We start from the raw sequence: 18,976 nt of genomic DNA, 5'->3' as shown, positions 1-18,976 counted from the left end.
CATTATAAGACTCTCAACCCCCTCTCCCAGTACTTCCCCCCATCCCAGTATCGAAACCACGGCTCCCCCCAACACCACCACCCCTCGCCCTTGGCCCCGAGCCCCAACCCACGCAGCGGACTAATAGGCAACGGCTCCGTCAACCAGAGCCCGCCGCGGGCAAAATCATCGGCGATCGAGGCGCCAGAGAGAATCAGCCACCAGAAAGCAAAGATCGCGTTAGCGGCGCGTCTGATGGGCCGCGAGAAGCGGTACCTGGCGTTAATAGACCGCGCTAGCTGGTTCTGGATCATGACCCCGACAGGTTGCAGGCAGAAGAAGACGAAATGGGCGTGGGGCTTCGTCTCGGCGAACTGGGTGTAGCTTCCGCAGGCGTGGATGAGGCCGCTGAGGAAGAAGGCAGTGACGGTCATTACGGTGCGTCGGATGCTGGAGCGTGCTGCCAGGCGTTTGGGGAGTAGAGAGAGGAGGAAGTTGCCGGTGGAGGTGAAGCCAAAGCGGAAGAGCTGATGCCACCATTTGCTCCAGCAGCCTACAAGGCCATGGTCAAGGTAGGGGCCGAGAAACGGGCCGAAGGGGTCGGAGTAGAGCCAGTGAGCATCCAGCGGGACGCGCGTGAGTGCGCGCGAGGCGTTGGGGAAGGCGAGCGAGAGGCCTAAGAATATGATGGGGTTGAAGGGGCAGACGAAGCTTAGAGCGGCGTAGACGCCGAGTCCGCTCAGGATTTCTCGGTAGAGACGCACGATAATGTCGGGAATAGTCGGGAGTGGGACGTAGGTGAAAGGGAATGGGCGGGCCGGGGCCGACAGGACCAGACCCCAGAAGTATGGGTCGTGCATCATGAGAACCTTGACCAGGTCTAGGAAGAGATAGTGCTTGAGGAAGGTGAGGAGGATGGCCTTCAGACGCGCTCGTGCGTCGGGCTGCGAGTCGGCCTTATTGCAGGTCTTGCCCATTGCTTCACGGGCGGGCTGCCCATTTCGGGTAGTTATTTGCCTCTGTAGCGAGTCAGGCAACGGATCCAAGGTAGATATGCGCCAGTTCCATTCTGGTCCTCGCATATTGAAGAGCAGGCCCAACGCCCAGTTGAGACGGTGCAAGAATGCACGGGGATACGGCTGCCAGGCGAGGGTCTCTGACTCCCGCTGGGATGCATATTGCTTTGCCTTGAGAATGTGACCATTCGCGGCCTTGTCACTGGATTGAGGCTTGTTTTCGTTGCCTGGTGTCGGCGCTTTGTCCGGACATGCTGCGTTACCTGAGCGCCTCTCTATTCGCGCGAAATCTCTTTCGGCATCGTTAAAGATTAGAATCGTCGCACTCCATATAGTCCACCAGGCTGTCACCAAGCCTCCCATATAACCATTCGCTCCCAACAGCGCACGCCGGTGTCGCATGACATCAACGGCTGTCCCGAGAATAAGAGCAAAGAGGACGGGGCGAAGATATCGCGCTCCACGCCGCCGGGATATCAACAGACCACATAAAGGAAGAGCGGTGAAGACAAGGAGATGCCACAGGTAGAAGGGTTTGTAGTCTCCATGCTGGATGAGGAGCTCGAACTGGTGGTGGTTGTTGTCAAGGATTTGGCGGTAAGAGCTGGGGTGGGCCATCAGCAGTCAGTTCCTTGATGTCTAGTCTAGGATTGTCCGAATTATGACTGCTGATGATATATCCAAGGATAAAGATTTCGGAGAACTAGAGCCCGTGTATCGTGATCAGACTGCGACCTGACTCTCTGGATAGAATGTCGATGGAATTCAAGGGTCGATGGAGGAGTTTTGAGACGGAGAAAAAGCAAGGGAAATCGAAGCGAAAAAAAGTAAAAATGCACAATGCATGCTCAGAATCATGATGCAGACAGAACAATGTTCACCTTCTTTCTCATCACGTCTTTTGCAGTATTGTTCACAGTGCAATGTTGACATTTGACATTTGACTCTTGAATGATTGTCCGGGTGATAAAAACCTAGTTTCGTCATTTCTTCTGCTTTTGTACAGTAGAAAACAATGATGAAATGACCCGCTACCAGAGTACCGATCGGATGAGACCAGACTGACATACTAGTTTATTCACCATCCTGAGACAGACTAGATGTTTTTGAAGGAACCTCTTACCATGGAGTTATATAGTATGGGTGTATATTGTGTAAGAGCCCAGTATGGATGCGTTGGTTATACTGAGAGACAAGACCAGATCAGATACAATGTGGCTGCACTTTGAATCAATGCTGTGGAACAAGACAACAACAGATGGACAACTACACCACGCTAGATCACTTATCTTCGAGCTTGTTTCGACTCGACTCTAAGGTTTCATCTAAACTCATCTAAGCTCCGTAGCTTCTGGATGGAGGCTCATCCTACTACTGCACACCAGTAACAGGGTCAATATAAGTACTCCGTGGTCGGTGCCTGAATTAGGATGCCTGGGGTTAGTGGCATCAGCCTTGAGTGTCGTCGCTTATTCAATTCCCTCAAGTCACAACGATGACTCTTCTTCTTCTATCTGTCGTCCATCGGCTACGTCTATCCGTTGTCCATCTGTGACTGCTGCCTCGTCCGATACACATCACGCAATAATGGTGCTCGAATCAATCATCAGAGTGCAAAAAGCCCACTGTGGATAATTCCCTCCCCCCAGGATCTACCCAGAGATCAGATGAGCGGAGAAACCCCACTGGCCATCAATCGGAGAAAATGGCTCATGGAACGGTGAACGAGCAACTGGGCTAAGAGCTAAGTGATCCATCCATTCGTATCTATGATCTCGTATTGGCTTTCCTTTTATGTGATTCCTGATAGACTTTATGCATTAGGATCCCTTCATAACTCTAGTGTCAATGGAATAATGAACTGCCTGCTTCAGTCTGCTTCCATACCCTATTCCTCATCAGGTTGTCTTCCATGCGTCTCATGTCTAGTGTCCAGTGTCCAGTGCCGTTTGTGCATCAGGTCGGTTTATTCCGTCTCTGCCGACTTTTAGGCCCCGCTGCTAACTCCATGACCCTGACTCGGAAAAGCCGTCTAATCTCCTATCCCCATCCGCTCTTGACACTCCTCCCAAGGTTGCCGTCGACCAGGTCAGCACTAAGACCTTCAACTATCCCAAGGACGCTTCCCGACGCCAATTCCCATTATGATCAATCACTCCAACCACTGTCACCACTCCGTTGGTGCATTATTTGCATTTCATCGGCAGAAATGGGATCCGACACAGCGACCCTCGTGGCCTCTGACGCCGTTGTATCCTTGTAGGTGCCCAGAGGCTAAGCTAATCACCATGTTCCCCTCATGCCCGTCGCGCCGTCCCGCCAGTTATTGGATGTGAAGGCGCCACTATTTGCCGATTTCCCGAGACACTAGATACTCTTATTAAGTAGTTGGCGATAATAAAACAGCGGCTTTACTCTTTGGGTCCAGTCGTTATCTGATGCTATTCTAGCCGCAGCTTGACTGGGGCATTTTGATTCTCCACCAAAGCTGCTACTCTTTCGGATGCACCCAATATAAACTAACCTCCGATCACCGTTCTTCCTCTGTAACCCTACCGACTGTCTTCTTTCTAAGTTGTTCCGATAGTATGTATGATTGGCATACTTGTACTATTCGAGCTCTGAAAAATTAGAGAATATCCTCCACACTCGGTGGCTCTTCGTCCGTTTGTCGACCCCTCGGCCTGCACAATCCCATCCTTTAGCACGGATGGGCGTCAACAGCCAGTCAGCTTCGGCTGATACTATCGAGCCTGTTCATCCCACTCGGATATCGCACTGGCGTCTGGTCTTTGACCAAGGTGCGCTGACCCAAGAGATCATCGATTATCGCTTCGCCGGTTCAGGCACAGAAGAAGACCCATACCTAGTCACCTGGATTCTCAATGACCCTCGGAACCCCCTGGAATTTTCCACGACGAAGAAATGGACCTACACCATGGTTATGGCGTGGGCGACGTTAGCCGTGTCATTGGTCTCGTCGGCGTACACTGGTGGCATGCAACAGATCATGGAACAGTTTGAAGTCGGCACAGAAGTAGCAACTCTGGGCGTTTCCACATTCGTGCTGGGGTTCGCGATCGGTCCCCTCCTTTTTGCGCCCATGAGTGAGCTTTGGGGAAGACAGTATCTCTTTCTGATCAGCTACTGCGGATTGACCATTTTCAACGCCGCGTCCGCCGGCTCACCGAACATCCAAGCCCTCATTGTCTTCCGATTCCTCGCCGGAGCTTTCGGATCGTCCCCTTTGACTAACGCAGGCGGTGTCATCGCGGACCTTTTCTCGGCAAGCCAACGTGGTCTGGCGATGAGTTTGTTTGCGTCGGCTCCGTTCCTGGGCCCGGTCCTAGGGCCCATCATCGGTGGCTTCCTGGGCATGACGGAGGGATGGAAGTGGGTGATGGGGTTCTTGGCCATCTTTTCTGGCGCACTCTGGATCATCGCGGGCCTCATCGTCCCAGAAACGTATGCGCCCGTTCTCCTTCGTCAGCGAGCCATCAAGCTTTCCAAGCTTACTGGCAAAGTCTACAAGAGCAGGATTGAAGCCGAACAAGGAAAGAAAACGCTTGGCCACTCTTTGAAGATATCGCTGTCCCGCCCATGGATCCTGCTTTTCCGAGAACCCATTGTTCTTTTGCTGTCGGTATACATGGCAATCGTGTACGGAACTCTGTTTATGATGTTTGGTGCCTTCCCCATCGTGTTTGCCGGCCAGCGAGGCTGGAACCAAGGTGTGTCAGGCTTGGCTTTCCTGGGGATCATGATTGGCATGATGTGTGCTGTGGCCTTCAGCATCTATGATAACAAGCGGTATATCAGAGCCCAGGAGGCACATAAGGGGTTTGCGCCTCCTGAGGCGCGCTTGCCTCCCTGTCTGGTCGCTTCGGTAGCCATTCCCGTTGGCCTCTTCTGGTTTGCCTGGACAAACTACCCTTCGATCCATTATCTGGCCAGTATTTCCGCTGGTGTGCCGTTTGGCTTTGGCATGGTTCTTGTCTTCCTCAGCCTCATGAACTACCTGATCGATGCATACACCATCTACGCCGCCTCCGTGCTCGCTGCTAGCGCCGTCCTGCGCTCGATTTTCGCCGCCGCCTTTCCCTTGTTCGTAAAGTATATGTATAGCTCGTTAGGTAAGTCCTTTTCTTTTGGTGTTGTTGTTTAGGCGAAAATTAACCAGGTCCAGGTATTCACTGGGCCTCGTCCATACCTGCCTTCCTGGCACTTGCCTGTGTCCCCTTTCCATTCCTCTTCTACAAGTACGGGCCTGTCATCCGAAGAAGATGCAAGTTCGCCGCGGAGTCGGACGAATTCATGCGGAAGTTGATGGAACGAACCGTCAAAGAACCACAGGAAGAGGAGAAGGAAAACCAGGGCGTCATGGCGGCCCCGAGCCAGGTAACCTTGGAGCCCACCTCTGCGGAATCAGAGGTAGACAGGGTTTCCTTGGACCCTGCTAAGCTCAGTCGTAGACAATCAACCATCTCAACCAAGTCTGCCAGATCGCATCGGTCTCAGAAGATGGTGACCTCGCAGGACGTCTACGATGCGAATCCCTTTGAAATTGACCGTGTCAACACGCGCGACTCGTTCAAGGACTGAAATCTCGAAAATGTAGCCATTTATATAGACTTTGTATGGATACAATGAATTCGTCACTCTCCATAGATCGTGACATTCTTCTCATCTGATTAAGGCAGTTCTACCCATTCCTGTTGCAGTAAGATCGTAATGTGGATCACGTGGGACCGTGGCTTAGCGCGTTTCCGCCCAGCTGTCAGCTATTCCTAATCTAGTAAGGTTCGATCCATAAGCTCCGCTCCAATCTTAAGACTATCCCATCTTCTGCTCCATATCTATCCCGGATTTGCGTCGCGTCAAGCCGTCGTTAACGGAGTTAACTGACAAGCATCCATCCCTTGCAGCAATGATGGGGCAGCCGCGTGCTAAGCGGAACATCGACCAAGTGGACCTCACCGTTGACGACAGAGACACTACTCCCCAGAGGAAAAGAGCAACGCGTCCTGGTAGCAACACAACTGCTACTACGACTACCACTGGTCAACGATTCGGCGAGAGTACCGAGTTTGTGCCGCTCAGCCAGTCCTCTCAGGCCATTGTTCTGGATGGAGAGGACGACGCGGAAGCCGAGGATCTGATCCAGGGAAGCCAGGATGATTCCTCCTATGTTAGCTTCATGCACTACGGGAGCCTGCGAACCAAGATCGTGGGCGTCCGGTACTACAATGGCTACGCGACTGTTGGCGAACACGTGCTTCTGCATCGTGAGCCTAATAACCCGTATGACCGGAATGCGATCCAGGTTTTGAACGTCATGGGGGATCAGATTGGTCATATTCCCCGAGATGTAGCTGCTCGATTGGCAAAGTATATGGTAAGGGATGAAACGCGGCTTCCGTAAAGAAAATGGTATGTTTCTGGACTCGATTTAACGTTGAATTCAACGTAGGACTCGAAGTCGATGTTTATCGAAGGCATGTTGACGGGGGAGATTGGCTCGTTTACGTGCCCAATTCTGCTGAAGCTGTACGGTACCAGTCATCCGGAAGAGCGGCAGCGTCTGAAGCGCATGATGATTGATGATCGACTTCCGCTGACCGAATTTAATCGGTGGGAGACTCAGGAGCGCAAACAGCGCGAGCGGGCGCAGAAGGAGGCTGCCAAAAGGGGCCGCGGTCTGGCATCGGGCAATGGGCAGCAGTGGGAGGCCAGCATTAACCCACTGTATGCTAACCTTTACGCCGGTGACGGTTTCGGTCAGACTGGGGAGAGTTTGGAAGACATTATTGGTCAGAGCAGCACCTTTAACCCTCGTGATATTGGCCAGGTGACGGAGAATTTCGGTTTGAATGAGGCAGACTTGGTCAATATGCCTATGGCAGATACACCTGCGGCGCTGTCCACCGAGCTTCTTCCGTACCAGCGGCAGGGGCTGGCGTGGATGATCGAAAAGGAGTCTCCGCAACTGCCTGGGCCTGTTTCTCAGGACGTGGTGCAGCTTTGGAAGAGAGCTGGGAACCGATTCACCAATATCGCTACAAACTACTCAACGGCTATTCCACCCCCTCTTGCAAGTGGCGGTATTTTGGCCGACGATATGGGTCTGGGCAAGACAATCCAAATCATATCATTGATTTTGGCCAACTCTCAGCCAAATACCCCGGAGTCATCCAAGACCACTCTGATCATAGCACCTGTCGGAGTCATGAGCAACTGGAGAAACCAGATCAAAGACCATACCCACAGTGAGAGCACGCCAAGTGTGCTCATCTACCATGGTGCTGGGAAGAAAGAGGCTGCAAAACTCGATGAGTATGATGTGGTAATCACGAGCTACGGTGCTCTCGCTGTGGAGTATGATCCGAGTGCCAAAGCAGCGCCTAAGCGGGGACTATTTGCCGTTCATTGGCGTCGTGTCGTGCTCGACGAGGGGCACACAATTCGAAACCCCCGAGCTAAGGGTGCGCTGGCTGCTTGCAACCTGCGCGCGGATTCGCGTTGGACCTTGACCGGCACGCCCATTGTGAACAGTTTGAAGGATCTGTATTCCCAGATTCGCTTCCTGAGACTGACTGGTGGCTTGGAAGACATGGCAGTCTTCAACAGCGTTCTCATTCGCCCTCTGACCTCTGACGATCCAAATGGTCGTCTCCTCCTCCAGGCACTGATGAGCGCAATCTGCCTGAGGCGAAGAAAGGACATGGAATTTGTCAACCTGCGCCTGCCGGCCCTCACCTCGCGTGTGCTGCGCATCAAGTTTCATCCTCATGAGCAAGAGAAATATGACATGTTCCAGTACGTTTCCCCTCTCGCTATTAAGTCGACGACCGCCTGCTGACAGTTTACAGATCCGAAGCGAAAGGTATGCTCATGGACTTCAAGTCCAGAGAGAAGGGAGGCACCACGTATTCTCATGTGCTTGAAGTCCTTCTCCGTATGCGACAAGTTTGCAACCATTGGGCGCTCTGCAAACATCGCATTGACGCCCTCGCGGGTCTACTGGAGAAGCACAAGGTCGTCCCATTGACCCCGGAGAACATTAAAGCCCTTCAGGACATGCTGCAGCTCAGAATCGAGAGCCAGGAAATGTGCCCTATTTGTCTCGATACGCTAGAGCAGCCCGTTATCACCGCTTGCGGCCATTCCTACGACCGAGGCTGCATAGAGCAAGTCATCGAGCGACAGCACAAGTGCCCCCTCTGCCGCGCCAATATCGACGACACCTCCACCCTCGTCGCCCCCGCCGTGGATCTCGGCGAAAGCGCCAACGACGACGTCGACGCAGACCCGAACAACCCAAGCAGCAAGATCGAAGCCCTGATCAAAATCCTCACCGCGCAGGGCCAAGCACCCGACACCAAAACCGTCGTCTTCAGCCAATGGACCTCATTCCTTACCCTTGTCGAGCCTCACCTGCAACGCCACGGCATCGGATACGCCCGCATCGACGGCAGTATGAAGTCGACGGCCCGCGACGCCTCCACATACAAGTTCTCCAAGGACCCACAGTGCAAGGTCCTCCTCGCGAGTCTGAGCGTCTGCAGCGTCGGCTTGAACCTCGTCGCGGCCAACCAGGCCATCCTGGCCGATAGCTGGTGGGCCCCCGCAATCGAGGACCAGGCCGTCGACCGCGTCTACCGTCTCGGCCAGAAGCGCGAGACAACCGTCTGGCGTCTCGTCATGGAAAACACCATCGAAGACCGCGTGCTGGAGATCCAGGACACGAAGCGCAAGTTGATGCTGGCGGCCTTCCGCGAGAAGGATAAGAAGGTCGACGATCGGGCTACCCGGATCGCGGATCTGGAAAAACTCCTTACCTAACGGGTAGGGCTTGCCCTCTTGTCTCTCTGTTTGCTGTACGATGCTCGATACCCCAGCCATACTCTCTGTCTTTCTCTAACTTCTCTTTTGTTCGACTATATGGTATCGAGTATCTCGCGTTTTCCACATCTAGACTAGTGATGTCGATGTTTCTCTTCTTACTCTGTGTGATTATTTGAAATTCTCGGTTTAGTCTAGAAATTTCCTTTACAGCATGCTGGTCAGAGTACACAGAAAAATTATCTCGTTTTAGATTTAGAGAAAGTTTTGATAGACTCCATTCTCGAGCTCGAGTTGTCCTACAACATACCTCATTACGTGGAATCATGAAATAAATTTGTAGACGGCCGTAGTTTGTTCATTGTATTTCTCTAAGAATCGACCACGCTGAAACGCCTTGCCTTGTCTGTGCGAATCCCGGTAATGAAAATTGAAAATTGAAGATTGAAAATTCAGATTCAAGAGAAAGAGAAAGACATATTCACACGAAAAATGAAATACGAAAGAAGTGAAGTATTAACAGTAGAAGGATAACGGTAGAAGGAAGAATGTAAACGAGAAGAGCCCCGCAGGGTGCCACGAAACGCAGGGACAACCATGCTATGCTCGCAGGAACTGATGGGATATCATGAGATCAAATGCTCGCAATCAACAAAAGAGAAAGAGAATAGAATCTAAGATTAGCAACGCCGGGATCGCTACTGCGTCTTGCAGGAGCTTCCTCCGTCCTTCTTGCCATCCTTTGACTGTGTAGGTTGCGAGCTGCCCCCGTCCGATAACTGCATGGGCTGCGACTCAGGACTTGCACTGCGGCTTTCTATGAGTAATGGTGGGTTCGAGGACGGCGAAGACGGTTCTGAAAGAGCGGAAGGGACCATGCCGTCGTGCTGCGGCGGGCCGGTCTGAGCTCGATACGCAGGCTAAGTGCCGTCAACTGCCCCATTTTGAGACACGGCCAGCTCTGCGTTCGACGTGGGCTGAGAGCGTGGCGAGATGGGCCTGTTACGTGCATGAGCGAATGGGCCATCATCATAAGTATGAACACGGTGCCCACAGTCACGAGACCTAGAGGGAGCTGTAGATGGTGGAGGCACTTGAGATGATGGGACACGGGCTTGCTGCGCGGCCGCGTAGTGAATGGGCAGGATTGGTCTGCCAGGCCAGCTTTGCCCTTGAGGCTGAGACATGGGCACCATTGTTGCTAGTCTCTCCGCCTCTCTGCGTCTCGCCGCATCTCTCACGAGCTCTTCCCTCCTCTGTCTCTCAAATATCAGCCGCTGGTATGCCTGGGGATCAGTACGCCTAAGCCGTTCTTCGTCGAGCTCTTGCTGGACATCCTTCCTTTCCTCTTCTGTGAGCTTGTCATTGTCTTCTCTCTGGAAGGTCTCGGTGAGAGCGATCTTCCGGATTGCGCGTTCCTCGCCGTTGTCTTCTTTGATTATTTTGTCCAGCACATGAGGATCTTTTCCCACAAATTCGGAAATGTCATGCTGCTTTACCGATTTAGCGGGGAAGAGATACTCATTGAGCTTCTTAGACGCCCAGCGAATCGGGTTCTTCTTGTCCACAACCCGAACGGCAAGCTGAGTCTTAAAGATGGCCTTGTTGTAGATAATCTCCTCGAAGGTTCCTCCAGCAATAAAGCGGTAAACAAATACCGGCTTTTGTTGACCTAGACGATATGCACGTCCGACAGCCTGTTCTTCCCAGATAGGATTGAATGAGAAGTCGAATATCACGACGCGATTCGCACCCGGAATATTCAAGCCCAAGCCACCCGCACGGGTTGAGATGAGGTACACTTTCTCCTCAGAAACGGTATTGAAACTCTTGGTCGCCGCTTGTCGAGTGCTGATGGGAGTCTTCCCGTCTAAACGGCGATAGCTACGTTTGGAGATCTTGAGGACGTGCTCAACATAATCGAGAGTCGGTATGCTGTGAGAGAACACCAACACCTTGTCACCGGCCTTGATGGACTCGCTGATGATCCTGTCGAGAAGCTGTGCCCGATACGACAGATTCAGCGCGTTCATGTCAGGAATATTGGCGAATAGCCGCTCTTGCTCAGAAACCAGCTTCTCGGAATCAGGAATGCCTGCTTGGGTTATAGGTTCATCACCCGGTAGCATCTCATCCAAGCTTGACCCTGCCCTTTGCGCCTCATTAGCGCGGCTGAGCAGCTTGTCCCTGAAGCAAGCTGGATGATTATTGCACAGGCCGAGGATGGCCATCCACGTCCAAAGCTTTGCAGTTCCAACTTCAGTCTTCCCCTGAACTACAGAGTCAACGTATGAATCGTACGCTGCCCGTTGCAGTTCGGTTAAGGGAACAGTGATGACAAATTCGACCTTTGGCGGCATATCGCCCTCCAGCACGGTGATAGCGGCGCGGTTAACTTTCGGTTCAAGAATCTCCTTGAGAACCTGAAGCTTCTTGAGCGATCTTCTTCTCTCATAGTGTGTGCTGTCCACGTAAAGACCTTCCTCGAGGGGCTCCACATAGTTTGCCTTGAATTCAGGAAATTCCCCAAGATAGCCTTTAGCAATCCAGTCCACCATGGTGAAGTAGTCAGTCAAGTTGTTAGCAAGGGGAGAACCAGTCAGGGCGATGCGACTCTTAGAACGAAACTGCACAGCCGCTCGAGATATTCCCGAAGTGGAATTCTTCATTTTATGAGCTTCGTCGGCGACAATAATGTTTGGACCCTCCAGAAGCCATTTCTTCACGTTTGCATGTTCATCATCTCGTAGAGGTTTCTGCATCTTTTTCGTCTCCTTATTGTGTATCCATTTGCGGAATATGTCGTAGCTCATGATCAGAATTCCACCTTCTTTATCCCAATCAGACACTTCTCGCAACCTCTCAGAAACTGCTATCATCGAAGCCGTAACTTTTCTGAGAGGCCCAATGCGTGACTCTTCAGGAGTCCACATGAGGAACTCCTCGTACCAATTATCGATCAGTGACGAAGGACAAAGAATCAACGTTTGTGATCGGTGGAAGCACTCGGGGACCTGCTCGCTGATCTTTGGATCATTGGAAGCAGCCGCAGCAGAGATAGTATTGAGCAGCGAGATAACCTGCATTGTCTTTCCCAACCCCATCGTGTGGGCCAGTAGACAGCCTTGTTGCTTCTCGTCCTGTATCAGCTCTCGCCACATAAACTGAATGCCATTCAGTTGATGCGGCTTTACGCGTTGACCAATATGCGGATCCAAGGAGATGGTTGGGTCTCCAAAGCTCACTGCTTGACGAGTAGGATCGGTGTTGCTCACACCCATAAGCTTCATCTTGTGTTCAAGCCGTCTTCGCTCTTTTTCCTGCCGCGCTACACGCTGCTGTGCACTTGCTTGATTTCGTTTGGCATCTTGACTTTCTTTGACTTCCTTCTTCCGCTTCCTGTGAGGCGCATTGACATGTTCAGACTTTTCTTCCTCCGACTCATCGACATGCTCGCTTGAGGTGCGAGTGCTCTTTTCGTTCGGTTCTCTATCGAACTTCCGACCTTTGCAGAGTCCTAGTCCCTTGCAAAACTCTTTGTGGAAGACTTTAAAGTCAGCAATCTCTTCCTGTGCCTTGCGGATACGCTTCCTGCTGATCGCTTTTTCCATGTACATGCAATTCACCCATGACACAAATTGTGAGGCGGTCCGCATTAACAGCCGGCTCTTTCCACTATCGATTTCGGGTATCTCCTCCTGGCCTTCCGAAAGGACTCCCAGAGCCTGTTTGACAATGTCCTTCAACTCATCATATTCGTATTCAGGTATTAATGAAGCCATCTCTTCACGCTCGTAGTCCGGCATGGTCGCAATTAACTTTGCAAGCAATCTACGGCGATCGTGGCGTTCCTCGAGAAGTTCCCAAGGGTAGGACAGCAGACCATCGAAATCATTGTGGTCAGGCAGATCTGGCGTGTTGAGCTTGTGCGTCGATTTCGACCCTTCAGGTTTCTGGTTGATGGTTTCTGGTCTTCGCTTCGGAATCTCGACGACTACATTGGAGCTGAGTTGGGGAGGAGGAGATATTGAAGGACTTCGTTCGACCTTCAAGCTAACGTCGTCCGATTCTGTCAACCTGGGTGGTCGCACAGGATTGAGTGGCGGTGTTTCGATCCTGAATTCGTCTGTTGAAGCTGGAGGAGAGTCCATTGTGAGGTCTATAATCTCTGCCTGTTGCGCGCTTCCGGAAGGGACAGGAGAGGGTGAGCTGGTTGCCATGAAAGGCGACCTCTTGGCCCTTGATTTACGTCTGATTCCCGAAGGACTGATAATGTCATCATCGCTTTCGGACGTTGAGGGCGTCGGCGCCGGCGTATGCCTTCTGTCGACGCTGTCCACGTTTCCAGAGTTTTCAACAGACGAGGCCCCTTCCTGAGCTTCGGAGTCGTCAATGAAGTCATCCTGGAAGTCAGAAATGCCATCAGATTCGGAGTGAAGAGACTCCTCGTCCGCGGCGCTAGGCTTTGGCTTTGGCAATGGCTTTGGTTTGGGGGCAGAAGCAACTTTTGGCGGACACTTCTCTTCCTCCAAGACCGAGATACGCCACTTTTGCTTCTGTATATCGATAACAGTCTGCTCCATGCTTTGACATTGAGTTTGTAGCTCCGATTTTGAGGCATATTCACTTCCGCGTATTGCTTCGAGCACTTTGCCTAACCGTTTCTCCAGCAAGGTGATGTCGCGATTAATGGCCTTGATTCTTTGGTAAGTAGACTTCGCCCTTCGGGCTGTGACCCAAAGCTTCCGGGCCTTATATTCCTCCTTTGGTAAGCCATTCTGGCGCCACCGATTCACAAACTCAGCCATACAATATTCGATCACTGAGTCAACCTCAGCGGGAGTCAGCTTTGCCGGTTTACTTTGAGCAGCATCATCGCGTTCATTATCAATCTCCTGCCAAGTTTCTTCATCAAACTCTCCTTCTGAACCCGAGTCACCGTATAATGGGCAGACATCTTGGTTGTCTTCAGCAGCAGGGTATTTCTGAAGAAGATATGAATAAGGGTCGGATGGTTCCAGTGTTTGCGACAGTCGCGAACCGGCAGCCCCTGCTTGTTCTAACTGGGGCCATTTCTTTATGTCCTCTTGTGTGACTGACACATTTCCACTTGTGGCAGTGTACAAAGTGAAAAATCTCTTGTCGTGCTCGCTCACACTCGAGTGGTCGTATGGGATCAGAGCCATCTGACTGCTTTCGTTATCAGAGCTCAACTGAATGGGCTTCTGTCTGAGAAAATAGTTCATGCATTTTCTCACGAAGTGGCGCTGAGCGGTAGGCAAATTCAGAGGACCAAGCATTACAAACGAATGATCCTCCTCATCAGAGATAGACGGATAGAATAATTGCGAAGGCAGAATCCGATCTGGTCCCATGTACCAGTCCTTGTCTTGAGGAGAGTTCGAGGACTTCGAGGCACGAGGGCTCTTTTGTGACTCGGGCAGAGAGCTCAAATCCAGCCTGCGTCGCTTCTTTCCTTCAGCATCAACCACGATGTGTTCATAAGCACGCACGCGTTCGCCGGGGTTGGATGGGTCTTCACGTTGTTCCGCAGGTGGGGCGATGCTTGGACGTCTCTCGCTGGTAGTGGTTGCACTTTCACTGCCTTTAGCAGTAACGGTCGTTGTAGTAGACTCGTCGCCCCTCAGCTCACTGGAAGTCGCGGCATCCGGGGGAAAGGTCCTTTTAGTTTGGGATACTGTAGATGCTGAGGGGGTCACCCAACGAGGGCGTTGCATCAGATTTTGAGGAGTCGCTGCTGGCAGCACAGAGTTCTGATGGATCGGTGACGAGAATTCTTCAAAAGGGCCCGGAATAACAGCCGTTAGGTGACTTGGGGTAACTGAGTACCGACGATTATCAAGTTGGGAAGCAAGCTCCACCCTAGAACGCTGGAATTTTTGAGAACGTCGCTGAAGGTAACGTATTGCCATAAGCATAGAGCTACGATGACCGATAGCTTTGAGTCCAAGCTCTTCCCGTAGAGTCTCCTTGTCGACATCATGCAACAGCACCTCCCCGGTTATCAAATTTTCTCGAAGAGCGGCTTCGAATTGGACAGGGTTTGGCCGAGGGGCCTGCGACGCAGACTGGGACCATGGTGTCTCAGGATTATGGCAGAGGAAGGCTACTACCTCGTCAACTGTCCAGTCGAGGGGATCTCCATCATCAGCTTCCATTCCGCCTGGTGGAGCTAATTTCGTTAATGGAATCTCAACGCAGTGAGTTGAAGCCAGCAGTATCTTACAGTAAGCCCATCAGCAGGCCCAGATTATCACTAAAACTGAGTTTTCTCTTGAGTGATAAGGCACCATTGGGTCACAGGAGAGGCGAGATCTGAGAGAAGCGAAGGACGATCAAGAAAGTCAAAAAGAATTGGGCGAGCTACTGAGAGGGACAAGAGAGTCGGCGATCTCACAGATCTCGCATTCACCAAAAACCTAGCTGCTGAGCATATGGGTAACGGAAGGATTCTGATGAACTGATCGCGTTATGGAACGAGACGCGCCAAACTGATACTGCCGAAAATGGCGATCGGCGGTCGGTTATCGCGATAGAGCTCTTTTTCTGCCGGTATGTAAGGCGGTACAACAGGCGGTATGCGGCGTAGTCCCACCAAAGCTCCGATGATTAATCGCCGACGGCCCCTCATCGACAGTATTAATAATGGCCTTTTCTTGCAGGAGATGTTGATTTATTCGCACCTGCACAGTCCTCAATTGATCTCAAACTGCTTCTCTGGACTTATTTGAGGGCTGAGATTCCATATTGCAGGATATACATCGCTCTTCATAATGAGTGACTCGATCTATACTAATTATCCTCCGGAACTGAACCCCGCACAGAAGGACTTTCTGGTGAAGACTATCAAGGATTGGGCTACGCAAAATGGCTTGATGGTCCGACCTCATCTTTCGTTCGTTTCAGAAGAGTCTGACCCGTATGGTGTATTGGCGACGAATGCTCCAGTGACGTTATTTCCGAGTCTGTTCCCAAGGGCATGTTTCGAAGAGGCCAAGGCGTTGCAGACCGTGTACAACCAGCTTTATGCCGCAATTACATGTAATGAGGAATGGCTTGGCAAGATTATGGAAGAGTAAGACTCTGATGCTTTTCTGTGGGATTCAATGCAATGCTTTTCGGAGTACAACATCTGTGGAGAGTTCTGAACTAAAAACTGTTTGACCTATAGTCTGATTGACGTTGACGACTTCATCTCCGGTCTGTGGAAAGTTCACGTCTCAGTCAAGAAGGAGGGTTATGTTCAGAATTTGTCCCTTGGATTATATCGATCCGATTACATGGCTCACGCTCCGACAAACGCGGACGCCCCGTCTTTGAAGCAAGTGGAGTTCAACACTATCTCGTCGTCCTTCGGCGGCCTATCTTCTCTGGTGCGAAAGCTCCATTCAGAGCTTCTTACCTCCCCGCCAGGCTATCCCATTTCTTATCCTTCCCACCCACTATTTGAGTCGAATGTACCTCCCGAGAATACCGCTGTGGAAACCTTGTCAGCCGGGCTGGCTGCCGCGCATTCCGCTTACGGGCCTTCGAAGTCGACCCCGGCTCTTCCCACGTGTATTCTGTTCGTGGTACAAGAGAACGAACGAAACATATTTGACCAGTTAGCACTCTCCAGACAGCTCACTACCGTTCACAAGATACCCGTTTTCCGACTACACAGTACCGAGGTCTTGGATCATACATCGATTCCTGCCTCGAACGCCTCTCGGCCTCTTATCTACCGACCCCCTCATTTACCAGACACGCAGTTTGAAGTGACAACTGTATACCTCCGCTGCTTCTATGCCCCGACTGATTACACCTCCGAGCGTGACTGGGAGGCACGGACACAGTTGGAGCGTTCTGCAGCGATCAAATGCCCCACCGTCCTGAACCAGTTGGCAGGATCTAAGATTATACAACAAGTGCTGGCAGAGACTGCAGGGCCCGATCACCTTGCGAACTTCATGGCAGACACCGATCCGGCCACTATTGCTCGCTTACGGGAAACATTTGCGCCTCAATACGATCTTTCTTCAAGCGGACGCGGCCGAGAATTGGCTCTGAACCCCGAAACAGCTCTCAACCACGTGCTCAAACCGCAGCGGGAAGGAGGCGGCAACAACGTTTATAAGTCTGCCATTCCGGACTTCTTACGGTCAATTCCAGAAAGTGAATGGAAGCGATGGATCCTGATGGAACTGATCCGTCCACCTGCTGAGGCCAAGAATGTGGCTTTGAGGAGTGATGGCGAGGTTCTCAGCGGCAAAGTCATTGGGGAGTTAGGTATCTATGGCACCATTCTCTGGGATCAATCCAATGGAAGTGTCCTGCAGAACGAGCAAGGCGGGTGGTTGATGAGGACCAAGGCGAAGGGTGTTAATGAGGGGGGAGTGGCCACGGGATTCTCCAGTCTAGATAGCATTCTTCTTTACTAAAGTTCCTTGACAAATCCTCTGTTACTGATAGATACATCTCTTCGGCTACTACAGTCCTTTACATGAATCAGGTGGTCGATTTCTATAGTCCAATTTCCAATATCACTGTGTCAAAGACGTGAACGACAAACTAATGTTATTCAAACTTGGGATTACATCTTCTCCCAACCAAATCAATATACAAGAGACGCTCCACCGCATCCTCCTGGATGACTGGCCCACCTCTACTGCTCGACAATCTCAGACAGCCTTGAAACAGCCTCCAAATCCCTCACATCGCCCATATTCCCACGCTGCGTCCCCCGCCGCCACGCTTCAGGGAGCTCCTCAGCCGGAAGCAGCCTCCAACTCCCGAGCCGGAGCCGCGAAGCCCTCTCCGACAACTGCCAGAAGAGACTCAACGCCTCGCCGATCCGCTGACTGGGCACATGGACCTCTCCACCATCCAGAAACAAATCCAGAGGGTAGTACGCCGGCGCACCGCCAGCCAGAGTCCTGGAGCGCAGTCGCACCGCAGTCCGCTGGTCGCCAGAGCCCGGGCCCGCGCCCCTCGCGTACTCGATGTCCATAGTCGTGTTATACCTAATCTGCTCCAGCGACCAGCGCGCAACACGCTCGACCTCGACTTTCCCCACGGCGCGGCGGTGACTCGTCCAGCAGGATAGCGCCAGTGGATTTCTGCACTGGCGTTCTCGGCGCATGTTGAGGGTGTTCTCGCGCGGGCGCTGGGCTGCAGGGACGACCATCCGCGCTTTGATGTCGCGGTATGTGAGGCGTGGGTCTGTACGCATCCAGTACTCGAGGAGCCAGGCTGCCGGGCGGATGGAGATGTATCTTGGTAGGAAGGGAAAGGCGCGGAGGGGGCGGCCGTCATGGTCTTTGACGACTTGGTTGTTCTCGATGAGGTTGCTGAGTGGAGGGAGATCATCGAAGCGTGGGGCCTCCAGGCGGAAGAGGAGAGGTGGTAGATTGTTCTCGGAGTAGGCTGCGTGGTGGGTGTTAAGGCAGGTGTGGTATCGGTCAGGAGGGGCGTCATCTGGAGGTGTTTTAGTATGACATTGCTTAACGAGGAACATGCAACACTGACGATGGCATGTCAACTGCTGCATAGCTAAGACGTAGCATATTAGTAACTGAGACATTGATATGCAACGAACGGGACATACCAGGAGGATCAACAGGTGGTGAGAACATATTGATGAAAAATAGCCTTAGATGTGTTATTAAAGTAGAGAGTAGAATTGTTTATACAGAAGGAAAAAAAGAAGTAAAATCTCATATTTATACCTGAGTGCTGAGGCATTGTGAATACAACAGCAGAAATCATTGCGAACAGCTCGGTGCTAGCGATGCTTGCCTGAGCAGAACCTGAGAATGTGCATATGCTGGAATACTCAGAGAGAAATATCCCTCTACAGACTGGAATATTCTACTGAACCAAAGTAACACTGTATCTGTTTAAATAAGATATGCATAGCTGCAACGTGAATCTGCGAGCAATTCCATCTTGTAATAAACTTAAATAACTATACATCTTTATATAAATCCGCTTAGTGATGGCAAAGGTTTATGAGCGCATACTTCCGCATCTTGGCCAGTAATGCCGCTAATGCGCCGTTTTAGGCTTCAGGACTGGGGATATACACGAAGAATAGTATGAAGTATTACATCAAAGCCGAATGAGCTAATGCAGCTAAT

At 51.7% G+C, this 18,976-nt stretch overlaps 6 protein-coding genes across 6 annotated transcripts; 3 read left to right on the top strand and 3 right to left on the bottom strand.

Moving 5' to 3' along the window:
- Positions 1–2: 2 nt before the first annotated feature.
- NFIA_036550 (wax synthase family protein) lies at positions 3–1,613 on the bottom strand (the record flags this gene model as incomplete). The annotated part of the gene is made up of 1 exon (XM_001265979.1): positions 3–1,613. The coding sequence occupies one exon, from the start codon at positions 1,611–1,613 to the stop codon at positions 3–5; it is 1,611 nt and encodes a 536-aa protein (XP_001265980.1).
- Positions 1,614–3,705: 2,092 nt separating this feature from the next.
- On the top strand, positions 3,706–5,597 carry NFIA_036540 (MFS transporter; the record flags this gene model as incomplete). The annotated part of the gene is made up of 2 exons (XM_001265978.1): positions 3,706–5,128; positions 5,182–5,597. 2 exons carry the CDS (start codon positions 3,706–3,708, stop codon positions 5,595–5,597), a joined length of 1,839 nt encoding a protein of 612 aa, XP_001265979.1.
- A 325-nt stretch (positions 5,598–5,922) lies between these two features.
- Positions 5,923–8,837, top strand: NFIA_036530 (DEAD/DEAH box helicase; the record flags this gene model as incomplete). Its single annotated transcript, XM_001265977.1, has 3 exons — positions 5,923–6,390; positions 6,466–7,811; positions 7,865–8,837. The coding sequence occupies 3 exons, from the start codon at positions 5,923–5,925 to the stop codon at positions 8,835–8,837; spliced, it is 2,787 nt and encodes a 928-aa protein (XP_001265978.1).
- A 698-nt stretch (positions 8,838–9,535) lies between these two features.
- NFIA_036520 (putative SNF2 family helicase/ATPase) lies at positions 9,536–15,016 on the bottom strand (the record flags this gene model as incomplete). The annotated part of the gene is made up of 2 exons (XM_001265976.1): positions 9,536–9,744; positions 9,892–15,016. 2 exons carry the CDS (start codon positions 15,014–15,016, stop codon positions 9,536–9,538), a joined length of 5,334 nt encoding a protein of 1,777 aa, XP_001265977.1.
- Positions 15,017–15,631: 615 nt separating this feature from the next.
- NFIA_036510 (glutathione synthase) lies at positions 15,632–17,278 on the top strand (the record flags this gene model as incomplete). The annotated part of the gene is made up of 2 exons (XM_001265975.1): positions 15,632–15,933; positions 16,030–17,278. The coding sequence occupies 2 exons, from the start codon at positions 15,632–15,634 to the stop codon at positions 17,276–17,278; spliced, it is 1,551 nt and encodes a 516-aa protein (XP_001265976.1).
- Positions 17,279–17,502: 224 nt separating this feature from the next.
- On the bottom strand, positions 17,503–18,472 carry NFIA_036500 (uncharacterized protein; the record flags this gene model as incomplete). Its single annotated transcript, XM_001265974.1, has 3 exons — positions 17,503–18,314; positions 18,366–18,389; positions 18,445–18,472. The coding sequence occupies 3 exons, from the start codon at positions 18,470–18,472 to the stop codon at positions 17,503–17,505; spliced, it is 864 nt and encodes a 287-aa protein (XP_001265975.1).
- Between the last annotated feature and the right edge of the window lie 504 nt (positions 18,473–18,976).

Source organism: Aspergillus fischeri, genomic scaffold (assembly GCF_000149645.3).
Source record: "Aspergillus fischeri NRRL 181 1099437636247 genomic scaffold, whole genome shotgun sequence".
Taxonomy (NCBI): domain Eukaryota; kingdom Fungi; phylum Ascomycota; class Eurotiomycetes; order Eurotiales; family Aspergillaceae; genus Aspergillus; species Aspergillus fischeri.
Note: the sequence above shows the minus strand (reverse complement) of the source record. Positions and strands in the feature narration are given on the sequence as shown.